Source organism: Carcharhinus amblyrhynchos, chromosome 26 (genome assembly GCF_965287045.1).
Source record: "Carcharhinus amblyrhynchos chromosome 26, sCarAmb.v2.hapA, whole genome shotgun sequence".
Taxonomy (NCBI): Eukaryota; Metazoa; Chordata; class Chondrichthyes; order Carcharhiniformes; family Carcharhinidae; genus Carcharhinus; species Carcharhinus amblyrhynchos.
This window is the reverse complement of record NC_137349.1, coordinates 10,885,329-10,898,188: the sequence shown is the minus strand read 5'-3', so window position 1 is coordinate 10,898,188 and position 12,860 is coordinate 10,885,329. Positions and strand designations below refer to the sequence as shown.

Here is a 12,860-nt window from a genome sequence, read left to right as displayed (position 1 = left end):
GCACCTGCAAGCTGGGTTTTTGCAACTCATGCACAAGGACCCCGAGGTCCCTCTGCACCGTCGCCTGCTGCAGTTTTTCGCCCCGTAAGTAATAGTCCTTCCTACCATTCTTCCTACCAAAGTGGACCACCTCACACTTGCCAACATTAAATTCCATTTGCCATTTCCTGGCCCATTCGCCCAGCCTATCTAGATCCTTCTGCAGACTCTCCACACCCTCTAAATCCCCCCTCTCATTCTCTAAGGGTCCAACATTCACCCTAGCCTGCCTCCTCCTCTTTATATATTTATAAAAACTCTTACTATCCTTTTTTATATTTAGTGCTAGTTTAGCTTCAGTATATCCTTCCTTTATCATCTTCTTCGTCAGTCTTCGTTGATTTTTAAACCTCTCCCAATCTTCTACTCGCCCACTACTTTTAGCCACTCTAAGCGCATCAGCTTTTAATATTCTCCTTTATCTCCTTCATTAACCATGGCTGATTATCCCTTCTCCTATGGTCCTTCTTTACCATCGGAATAAATTTCTGCTGAGCACCGAAAAGATCTCCTTAAAGATCCTCCACTGTTCCCCAGCAGTCCTACCGGCCAATCTACGCCCCCAATCTACATTTGCCAATTCCTCTCTCATCCTATCGTACTCCCCTCTGTTCAAACAGAGGACACAGGTCCGGGACCCTACTTTCTCGTCCTCCATCCGCATCAAAAACTCAACCATACAATGATCGCTCTTCCCAAGAGGATCCCTCACAACAAGGTCCCTAATTCTACCTGCTTCGTTACACAACACCAGATCTAAGATAGCTCGCTCCTTCATCGGTTCCATCACACACTGTTCAAGGAAACTATCCCGGCAGCATTCCAAGAATTCTTCCTCAAGCCCACCGCGTCCGACGTGGGTCAGCCAATCACTATGTAGACTGAAATCCCCCATAATTATCGCCGTTCCGTTTCTGCACGCCTCATTTATTTGCGTGTTTACAGCCCGCCCCACCTCCAAGTTATTATTTGGGGGCCTATAGACCACACCCACCAGTGTCTTCCTCCCCTTGCTGTTCCTTATCTCCACCCACAAGGATTCCACGTTCTGCTCTTTGGAGCCTATATCTTCCCTTACAACCACCCTGATACTATCCTTAATCAGCAGAGCTACCCCTCCCCCCTTTTCCTCCTGTCTATCCTTCCTAAACACTTGATACCCCTGGACATTCAGCTCACAGTCCCTGTCACCCTGCAACCATATTTCTGTAATGGCCACCAGATCATATCCATTTGTGCTGATCTGCGCCACCAGCTCATTCACTTTGTTCCGAATGCTTCGTGCATTCAGATAAAGTGTCTTTATTCCAGCCTTTATCTGGATCCTATTTAAAGGAACGCTGCCAACCTTTCTCATGCCCCCTACTCCCTTTATTATTGGGCCATCCTCGACCTCTTCCCGTACCTGTACCCTCTCTTTTACTTTAGACATTGTAATTTCTCCTACCCTCGCACCCTCCCCCCCCCCTAATTAGTTTAAAGCCCTATCTACATCCTAGTTATACGATTTGCCAGGACTCTGGTCCCAGCACGGTTCAGACCAAGACCATCCCATCTGAACAGGTCCCACCTGCCCCAATACTGGTGCCAATGCCCCATAAATTCAAACCCATTCTTCCCACACCAATCCCTGAGCCACCCATTCATCTCTTTAATCCTATCTACCCTACGCCCATCTGCACGCGGTTCAGGTAGTAATCCAGAGATAACCACCTTGTCAGTTCTGCTTTTTAACTTCATTCCCAGCTTCTCATACTCCCTCTGCAGATCCTTAGTCCCCAATTTGCCAATGTCATTGGCACCCACATGCACTAAAACCAGCGGATTCTCACCCTCCCACTCCAGGTTCCTCTGCAGCCCAGATGATGCATCCTGGACCCGAGCACCAGGCAGACAACACACCCTTCTGTGTTCTTTATCATTGTGACAAAGGACAGTGTCTATGCGCCTAACTACATTGAACCCAGTTACCACTACATTCCTCTTTACTTCTTCCTCTTTGTCCTGTGTCTGCATCACTGTACTGTGTGCAGTTTGCTCACCAACCTTACAGCCCTCGTCCTTGTCCACATTGGGAGCAAGAACCTCAAACCTGTTGTGCAGATTGAGAGGCTGAGGCCTTTGGGTACCCCCCTCCTTCCTCCCCACTCCCCCCTCCTTCCTTCCACCCTTCCTCCCCCCAGCAGCACCCTCTTGTTCCTGACCCTTAGAGTGAGCCAGTCTAGGGGGTGTAGATGTCTCTTGCACCCCATTATCTACAGGACACTCCCTCTCCCTGATGAGCCTCAGTGTCTGAAGCTCAGAGGCCAGCTCATCTACTTTGAGCTGGAGCTCCTCCAGCAACCAGCACTTACTGCAGACATGGTCACTGGGAAGGACCTCGGGGTCCACCAGCTCCCACATCATACAGAAACAGCACATCACATACCCCTCCATCACAGTCTCCCTCTGAACACAGTTAAGCAGTCAAACTTACCTGGCCCTTTTCTCCCAAGCCCTTTGATCCTAAGCCCTTACAGCTCACTCTGCTTCCCTCTCACTCCGCTGCCCGCTCTGACGCTGCCCTCTGTCTACAGCAGGCCTCCTTTTAAACTTTGCACGGTTAAAAAAATCCCTTCCCACAAAGCCCCGCGGCCCACTTCCACCGTAGTTTTTAAATCAGAAAAGGAGTCCAGAACGAGGGGGCAGAACCTTAAAATTAGAGTCAGTCCTTCTGGGGTAATGTCAGGAAGAACTTTGTCACACAATGAGTAGTGGAAACATGGAGCTCTCATTGAAACAATGAGGGATCAATTGAAAATTTCAAAGCTGGGATTGGTAGTGTTGGATAAGGGTAAAGTTTATTCATTAGTCACAAGTAGGCTTACATTAACACTGCAATGAAGCTACTGTGAAATTCCCTTAGTCGCCACAGTCTGACACCTGTTCAGGTCAATACACCTAACCAGCACGTCTTTCAGAATGTGGGAGGGAACCACAGTAACCAGAGGAAACCCAGGTAAACACAGGAGAACGTGCAAACTCCACACAGACAGTGACCCAGTGACGGGAATTGAACCCAGGGCTCTGGCGCTGTGAAGCCGCAGTGCTAATCACTGTGCTATTGTAAAGGTCATGGAACCAAAGTGTACAGATGGAGTTAAGAACAAATCAACTGTGATCTAATCGAACAGACTCAAGCGGCTGAATGGCCTCTGCTTGCTCCATAAATAAGACGGCAACAAAAAGTACAATTAACTTGGCGATTTTGCAGAAACAGTGAATAAGAAAATCTTAAATATTAAAATGAACTGAGTAAATCTTTGCAAACAGGATTCCAAGAGTGCAACATAATTCGAGAGAGACCCCATATACCTTGAGATTACTGTCCTTGAACATTTGTGATTTATCTAATACAAAAGGACACACTACAGATCATGTTCAGCGATGCTTCTCTGCCAACAAAGAACCTTGTTAAACGTATCAGAGAAAAAGCTCCAACATGGGACATCCACTCAGTTGCCAAAATGGCAGGAATGCCCTCAAATCTCCAGATATTGAAGATTAACTTTCAGGACATTAAGGTGAACGACACAGGAGAAAAACTGTAGGATACTAACACTCTTTAATTTTTTTTACTAGGGGAAAATAAGGTTGTATGATGGACAGACAGGATCAATCCTATTGGCAAAGCAGCATGTGGGGGAAGGGTGGCCCAAAGCAGAAGGTCATGTGCTGAAACCTCCAGAAATAAACCCAGCCAGAGTTGGAAACTCTGCATCACCTAGGTCAGCACTTCTACCTGGTGAAGCTTGTACCTCAGCTGAATTTACTCTCTTATTCCTTCCCCCGAGTCTAATGTCCCTGATCGGGAGCTCGTGCTGTTGTTCCATGAAGAAGTGGATACTTGTCAAAGGACAGAAAAACCCAAGATGGTACAATGAAGGTTGGAGGCATTGCTGGCTACTCACAGCTCCATCTTTTCTTTTCCAAGTGGAGTGTTCATCACAAAGTCTCTGGTAATTGGTTTCACCCACAGCAATAATATGATGACAGGTGACAAAAAGTTGGCGTACAATAGGATCCTGAGACAGAGGCAGGAAACAAAGAGCATAAGAGGAATATATTACTGCAACTATAACAGTATTGCATACAAATAAACCTGCCACCAGATGCATCACAAAGGCATCAAGGACTGACAAATGCCAAGCCAGAGGGAGATGATTTGGGAAGAGGCAGCCAAAACGTATGGATAAAGAATTAGGTCAATCGACAACAGCTTGTATTTATAAAGCACCTTTAATGTAGCAAAATATCCCACTGAGCTTCACAGCAGCATTATCAGCCAAAGTCTTTCCCATCCCCCTGAACAAGCTGACAGTGATCCCAACTTAACATTTTGTCGTATTAGGATGGGTTCAGTCAGCGACATCCATATCTCGTGAAAGAATTAAATAGAAGGTTATGAGTGTTGCCACAAAGTTGGTTTAGATTGAGAAAGATTGGAATAGAGCAGTAAAAAAAATGGACTTGATGGGCCCATTTCTTGCCCGCTCCTGTTCTCTCAGTGCCATGCCACAGCATTTGTTCTTTAAAGCACCATACCATTATTCAGCTCCAGTTGCATTACTTACTGTATCAGAGGTTTGTCTGCAGTCAGCATGAGAGCATCTAAGTGAGTCTGTGCCAATCGGAGACCCGGGAATGTTAAACATGCACCAATAAATGCAGAAAGTCCAACCAATGAGAGCTTGAAGATTAGTCTGGAGACCGAGTAGCTGAAACAGAAAGAAATGCACATCATCCTGTGTGGATACGTTACCAACACAAACAAATCTGATACGAGTTGGAATAGGGCGGGACAGAGACAACAGACTCCAAATGAATGCTTTTAATATGCAATTTCAGGCTCCAGGTCAACAACAAGCAAATGAGCCATCACAAACACCATAGGTCAAATGACCTCATTCCGTGCAGTACTGTTCTACGATTAAGCGACTGACATTCTTTTACTTAACAGGTTTTTTTTGTTCAGGGTGGAATGCTACCTGCTTTTCTCTGAGTAATGCCCTGGGATTACATCTACAGACAAACAGGGCCTGTCCTTTCAATCAAAGGACAGCAGTTTGGACAATGTGGTAATCCACTGGCACTGCATGGGAGTACCAACTAAACAGTTAGTTGCAAAAAAAAATTTAAAAATTTGCATTTATATAGCACCTTTCAGGATGTCCCAAAGTGCTTTACAGCCAATGAAGGTGTTTTAAAATGTAATCACTGCTGTTGTTTAGGAAATGTGATTGCCGGTTTTCATAGTGAGGTCCCACAATTCTCTTTCTTCCTGTAGCATCCATTTTATCTGAAAGTTGCTAATCATGGTTCAATAACGCCATGATATCACAATGGAAATCAAACAGAAGTAGTCTTATCAGAAGAACAGCATCTCCCCAGTGCAGCCCCAAGAACCAGATCAGCCTATACAGGGATTGAACCCCTACCATCGGCATTATCAAACACTACAACTTACCATCTGAGCTAACCCACCCTATCTTTCACAACTGACAATCTGATAATGACCAGATAATCTGCTTTAGTGATACGCAGAGTGATAAACATTGATCAGAATACCAGGTGAACTCCCCATCTCTTCTTCAATGTAGGGCCATGCAATCTTTCAAGTTCACTTGAGGGGCAGATGGGGCATCAGCTTGACGTCTCATCAGAAGAACAGCATCTCCACAGTGCAGCATTCCTCCAGAATTGCACTGGGACTCGCAGCTCAAGTCTCTGGAGGGTGACCTGAACCCACAACTTCATGACTGAGAGATGAACGCGCTACCCACTGAACGGAAAAGCTGCGTAGAAAGATCTGCAATGGCACAGTTCAATATTAAATAAAGGAAATAATACTCACGGCCAGATATCCATCCCATGTTGCTTTAAAAAGACTCTCACATTTTCATACAAGCTGGCAAAGCCTACAGAGGGGATGAAAGTTAGATAGAAATTGACAGTCTTTACAGAAACTTATTCATTGAGTCAGTCCTACTTTCCCAGTCTGTTGCCTCATCAGAGGCTTGATTTGATAAGTGCACTGTCCAGTGTGTTCGGATCAGGTCCCGGAGGCTGGGCTGACTTAGTTATTCCAGTCAAGGTGACAATACAGTGTCACTGGTGTTGAAAAAAGTGGTTAAAAAAAAAAGCCAGAGATTCTGTTCCTCACCTATCAAGTGTCAGATGGATGCAGGCACAAAGAGCATGGAGGATGACAGGGTTGGGTAGTGAGGTAGCTGACACAAAGTCTAGACTGGCCAAGTAGAGAAGAGTAACTGGCATCAATGGAACCACTGGATCAATGGTGTGATATTCTCCACGAGGTTCTTTGTGGGAGAAGGGGTGGACAACCTCAGTCAGTTTCTAGTGGAAACAAATGTTCAGCAGAAAACTGGCACAAGTTTCCAAACAGCAACAATATGGTGTAGGGCAATGGATTGCTTGTACAGGAAACAGCTCACAGAGACATACAGAAGAAAGATGGCGGGTTTCGCTCTTCAATGAGCTTTACTTAATTGTTGTTTAGCATTTTGGATGTGGGCAATGCTGGCAAAGTACCAACTATTGCCCCATCATCATTTCCTCAGCAGAACTGGCAAAGGCCTTCTAATTCATCGTGACTGCTTATGCAGGCTTGCTAGACCACTTCAGATGGCAATAAAAAATCATCCATAAGTATTAGCCTGGGTCACCAGCAGACCAAACTGGATTCCATTTGTCATAGAACATGAATGTCAACATAACTTGGCAGCTTTCACGATCATTTTTTCTGGTGCCAGATTTATTAAATCCTTCTTCATAATTTATCATAATAAGTTGTCTGACAACACCAGGTTAAAATCAACAGGTTTATTTGGCAGCATGACCTTTTGGAGCGCCGGTCCTTCATCAGGTGAGGCTCATGCTACCAAATAAACCTGTTGGACTTTAACCTGGTGTCGTGAGACTACTTATTGTGCCCACCTAGTCCAACACCGGCAACTCCACATCATAATTTATCATGGTCACATTTTAATTACAATCTTTAGAACAGCACCAAAACAAACGCTGGGAATTCTGCACAGAAGAACTCACCTCCTAACATCCATCATCTATGTTGCACAAATCAGGAGTGTGATGAAATACTTTCCACTTTTACGGAAGTTCTTTTAAAAGAAAAAAAATCTCAATGTGGGCATTGCAGGCCAGACTGGCATTTATTGCACATCCCAAATTGGCCCTCAAGAAGGTATTAGTGAACCATCTTCTTGAATTGCTGCAGTTTGTGTGGTGTTATTGCACCTACAGTATTGTTAGGAAGGGAATTTCAGGACATTAACGATGAAGGAACGACCAATATATGACCAAGCCACGCAACTTGGAGGGGAAACCACTGGATGATGCTGTTCCCATATGTTTGCTGGCCCTGCCCCTCAAGGTGGTGGGTTTGGGAGATGCTGTTTTGTGTTTGTTTTTGGAATTCGATGAGAAACTAACCACATGCCAATTTGGCTATCTAGTCATTACATTCTTTAGCTTGTGAAATATAAATGGAAAATTTTCAAGGAACTCACCTGGCTCAAGGCCAAACTCCAGATAATCCTCCCGCACGACCAGGACTAACATAGCGATGAGGACAAAGAGGAATGTGAAGGTCAGGCAGACAGAGCGCTCACCTCCTTCCTCTGTCTTGAAGTAATGAGTCATCAGAGAGAAGAGAACTTTACTGTGCAGATAGTGTCAAGGTGAATAAGTAGGGTTTGCTGAAGAATTGAATCAAAACAAAGGTCTATTTGTGGGTCACAGTGCCAGTTTAATACTGTGCTACTCATGACCATTTGTCATAGGCTTTGGCCCCAAGTTGGGAATGATTCCCATATCTTGCAATGGGAAGGCACCTGACCTGGGTCAGAATCCAAAATTCACACTCCAAGCTTCTTTTTTTAAATAAACATCAGGAATAGGAGAAAATCTTTCAGTCCCTCCAGCTTTATCAATTAGATCATAGCTAATCTGCACCTTAATTCACTTATCCTCCTTTGCTCCAAAGCATTACCCAACAAAAATTGATTGACGCCCATTTTGAAAATTTGAATTGGCCCACATCAGCTTTTATGGGATTAAAGTTTGAGATTTCCATTGAGCTGTGTGAGAAACAATCCTTCCTGATATTACCCCTGAATGGCCTGGCTCTAAATGACCCTCTTGTTCTGGACCCCTGCCATGAGAGAAAATAGCTTCTCTTTATCTACCCCTTAATCATACCTCAATTAAGTTCATCCTCCAACCTTCTAAACTTAAGGTGAACAAGCTAATATGCCCTCAAAATTTGATGCTCTATGCCCTGATAGAATCTGGTGAATCAGGTGAATTGTATTCTCTGATTAAAATCATTTACACAAGCAGAGGCTGCAACTTTGGAGACAATACTGATGCATTTGGATAGAATCCTAATTCCCGCAACATGCAGACCACTCACTTCTGGAGGTCGAATAAAAAAGAGGAAATTGACAGCCATGGATTGTTTGGGAGGACTCAGGGATGGTGGATAAGGCAAGGAAGTGAGCATCAAAATAGCTTTAGGCTTCAATAAGAGCATTGCAGAGCAATAGTACCAAGTACGGGGGTTATTCAAGATTCCATTTTATAGCATCTTCAGATGGCAAAACAGAAAGGGAGCATCACTTGGCTGGGTTTAGGACTTGCATGCCACCAACTGCTGCCCTTGCAAAATCAGAATGTTTACCTTATTCCCAATCAATCCCAGTTGCAACCTGCCAGCAGCAGGAATGCAGTGCAATTTGTCACAACCACCCAACAGCTGGGTATGCTGTTCCAACATGCGAATGAAGGGTGATAGTGGTTGGGAAGGGGACTGACAACACCAGGTTTAAGTCCAACCGATTTATTTGATAGTAAACTCACAAGCTTTCGAGGTTAAACTCTTTGTCAGGTGAACTCTTCTTCACCTGACGAAGAGTTTAACCTTGAAAGCTTGTGAGTTTACTATCAAATAAATCGGTTGGACTTAAACCTGGTGTTGGTCAGACTTCTTACAGTTTTACCCCAGTCCAACGCCGGCATCTCCACATCATGGGAAGGGAATGACAGGGGCTGACCCAGTAGGCTGTCCTTGTTGACTGCTCTTTTTACATAACAGCGGTCAGTTTGTTTATTCCCTACTGATTACTTGAGGAGGAAGATTAGCAGGGCTGTAAACACTTCAATTCATTACACAGACAGCTCCCTGCAGGGGACAATGTCATTAACTACTTTTACAGCTTGTCAGAGTCAATGGTTAACCAATAAAGTAAAACATTTCAACTGACTGAAAGGGCGGATAGTGACAGTCTCTCTCCTTGATGGAAAATGCAAATAAATTTTACAGACTTATCGGAAACCCACTGAAGGTATCTCTTCTATATAAAGAAAAACGAATCTTTTCACCTGCTCATCAATAACTTGCAACAATAACAAGACTAATGTTATGGTATTGTAAAGCAATAAACAGGCCTCTAAAGTGGAGAAATTGAGAGCCTAGTTTTTCTTTTAAATAAGTATCATAAAATCCCTGCAGTGCAGGAGGTCAATCAGCCCATCAAGTCTGCACGGACAACAATCACACCCAGGCCCTATTCCCGCACATCTATCCTGTTAATCCCTTTGACACTAGGGTCAATTTAGCATGGCCAATTAACCTAACCCGCACATCTCTGGATTGCGGGAGGAAAGTGGAGCATCTGGAGAAAACACACACGGTCATGGGGAGAATGTGCAAACTCCACACTGACAGTGACCCAAGGCCGGAATTGAACCTGGATCCCTGGCGTTGCAAGGCAACAGTGCCAACCACTGTGCCACCCGCTTGACATATTTATAGTATTTGTGCCACTGAAGTCAGGTTATGGTGGTCAAGGTTCACTCCACATCACATAATCTAAACTGACTTTCATTGCATGTCTAAGGATTGCTGGAAAGTCAGGTTTTTCCATTCATGGGATGTGGGCATTGGTGGCTAGGCCAGCATTTATTACCCATCCTTAATTACCCCTGAGAAAGTGGTGATGAGCTGACTTATTTAAATGCTGCTTTGTCATGGATGGTGTCAAGCTCAAGTGTTGTTGTAAAGTTATGCTCATCTAAGCAAATGTAGAACATTCCATCATAATCCTGACTTATGCCTTGTAGATGGTGGTGGAAAGGTTTTGGGGAGTCAGTTACTCACCACAAGATTCCCTGCCTCTAACCTATCTTTTAACCACAGTATGACTAGTCCAGTCTGCTTTTGGTAAATGCCAACCCCCAGAATGTTATAATGGTAATACCACTGGATGTCAAAGAGAGATAGTTTTTCTCTTGTTGGAAGCTTGGCATTTAAGTGGTGCGAATGTTACTCGCCACTTACCAGCCTGAGTCTGAATATTGCCCAGGTCTTGCTGCATATAGACATGGACTGCTTAACTATGGTGGAACCGAGAATGGTGCTCAACGTTGTGCACTCACCAGCAAACATCCCCACATCTGATGACGGAGGGAAAGTATCCAAAAAAGCATCCACCTCAAACCCTCCCCTCCATCCTATTCCTGTAACCCTGCACATTTATCATGGTTAATGCACCTAATTCACACATCATTTGGACTATTGGAGGAAACTGGAGCACCTGGAGGAAACCCACGCAGACACGAGGACAAACAAAGAACAGTACTGCACAGGAACAGGCCCTTTGGCCCTCCAAGCCTGCGCCGCTCATGCGCCCAACTAGACCATTTGTTTGTATCCCTCTATTCACAGTCTGTTCATGTGGCTATCTAGATAAGTCTTAAACGATCCCAGCGTGTCGGCCTCAACCACCTTGCCTGGCAGCGCATTCCAGGCCCCCACCACTCTCTGTGTAAAATATATCCCTTGACATCTGTGTTGAACCTTGCCCCCTTAACCTTGAACTTGTGACCCCTTGTGTTCATCACCTCCGAACTGGGAAAAAGCTTCCCACTGTTCACCCTATCTATGCCCTTCGCAATTTTGTACACCTCTACTAGGTCATCCCTCATCCTCCGTCTTTCCAGGGAGAACAACCCCAGTTTGCCCAATCTCTCCTCATAGCTAAGACCCTCTATACTAGGCAACATTCTGGTAAACCTTTTCTGTACTCTCTCCAAAACCTCCACGTCCTTCTGGTTGTGTGGCGACCAGAACTGGACGCAGTATTCCAAATGTAGCCTAACCAACGTTCTATATAGCTGCAACATCATATGCCAACTTTTATACTCCACGCCCCATCCAATAAGTACAAGCATGCCATATGCCTTCTTCACCACCCTCTCTGCCTGTGCTGCCATCTTTAGGGATCTGAGGACTTGCACACCCAGGACAACTACAAACTTCCATCTGTTCATCTTTATGGAATTTTGCTGTGCAATTGTCCCATATTTGTCTTTAAACTGTGAATAATTTCATTTAGGATTATCATTGGTTGCAAAGCAGTCTGATGTCCTGAGGTTATCACAGATGCTATATTATCATAAAATACACAAACAGATCATCTGTTTTAGTGATATTGGATGAGGGATAAAAATAGGCCAAGGACATCAGGGATAACTCCCCTGCTCTTCCTTGAAACAGTGTCACAGGTTTACAACCACCTGAGGCACAAGAGGCCTCAGTTTAATACCTCATCTGAAAGACAACAGTGCAACACTCCCTCAGTACTGTACTGGGAATGTCAGCTTGGATTCTGGGCCCTAGTCTGAGTTGGGGCTTAAATCCACGTCCTTCTGAATCATAACTGTGTGTGCAACCCCCTGTTCATGTTAATTTGTTTAATGCAAAGGGTTTTTGGTATACTGCAAGATCAGAGGAAGGGGCACAAGGATACATTCCAAAGGCTAACGTGAGCAGGCACCACAGCATGCCAACGTTCACTTCCCCACGTATGCTGAGCAGGCTGTAGTAGGCCTCTGTGAACATGTAAACCAGTGTCGCATACAAGACAAAATCCACCAGCCACTGATAGTCCAAGAAGTAGCGCAGGGCTAAACAAAGAGAAAAATAAAGGAAACAAGGTTAACTTGGGTACTATTTCATAAAGGCACCAAAATAATGCCATGTTTGGCCTGACCAGTCCATGTTGGCGTTTATTGCCCAGATGAGCTGTAACCCTAATTTCATGAGCTTATCATATTTCCGTAACCCTCTATCAAGCTTTTATTGCACCCATTTACCTCCAACTTATTTTTTCAATGTTACCTTCGGTTGTATTTGCTGGAGGTCAGAAGAATGAGGGTTGGAGGACGGGGGGGGGAGGTCTCACAGCAACCCATAAAATTCTAACAGGACTAGACAGGGTAGATGCAAGAAGGATGTTCCTGATGGTGGAGGTGCCCAGAACCAGGGGTCAGTCTGAAATTATAGAATAGACTGCTCAGGACAGAGATGAGGAGAAATTTCTTCACCAAGAGATTAGTCAGCCTATAGAATTCGCCCCCACAGGAAGTATTGAGGCTAAAGAAGCAGTTAGATATAGCACTTGGGGCAAAGGGGGTCAAAGGATATGAGGGAGAAAAGGCGAGATCAGACTGTTGAGTTGGATGATCAGCCATGATCATAAGCATTAGTTAAACAGGTTCTGGGGACCGAATGGCCTCCTCCTGCTCCTATTTTCTATGTTCCTATGTTTACATCCCCGGGTGATTATTAGACACTATTTAAGAGTGAGCCACATAAGGTGTAGTGAGGCGGAGAGGTTTAGGCAGAAAATTCCAGCGCTAGGACCCAGACGGAATGAAGAAAACGGGATTTTCAAGAGGCC

At 44.7% G+C, this 12,860-nt stretch overlaps 1 protein-coding gene across 1 annotated transcript in view; it reads right to left on the bottom strand.

Annotated features, from left to right (window-relative positions):
• Positions 1-12,860, bottom strand: part of tmem161a (transmembrane protein 161A) — a 42,918-nt gene that overhangs the window by 16,145 nt on the left and 13,913 nt on the right. Inside the window, exons 5-9 of the mRNA XM_080212791.1 lie at positions 11,928-12,084; positions 7,626-7,777; positions 5,933-5,996; positions 4,653-4,796; positions 3,990-4,103 (exon numbers count right to left, since the gene is read on the bottom strand). Coding sequence (XP_080068917.1) covers positions 3,990-4,103; positions 4,653-4,796; positions 5,933-5,996; positions 7,626-7,777; positions 11,928-12,084 — 631 coding nt within the window. The remainder of the gene's footprint in view (positions 1-3,989; positions 4,104-4,652; positions 4,797-5,932; positions 5,997-7,625; positions 7,778-11,927; positions 12,085-12,860) is intronic.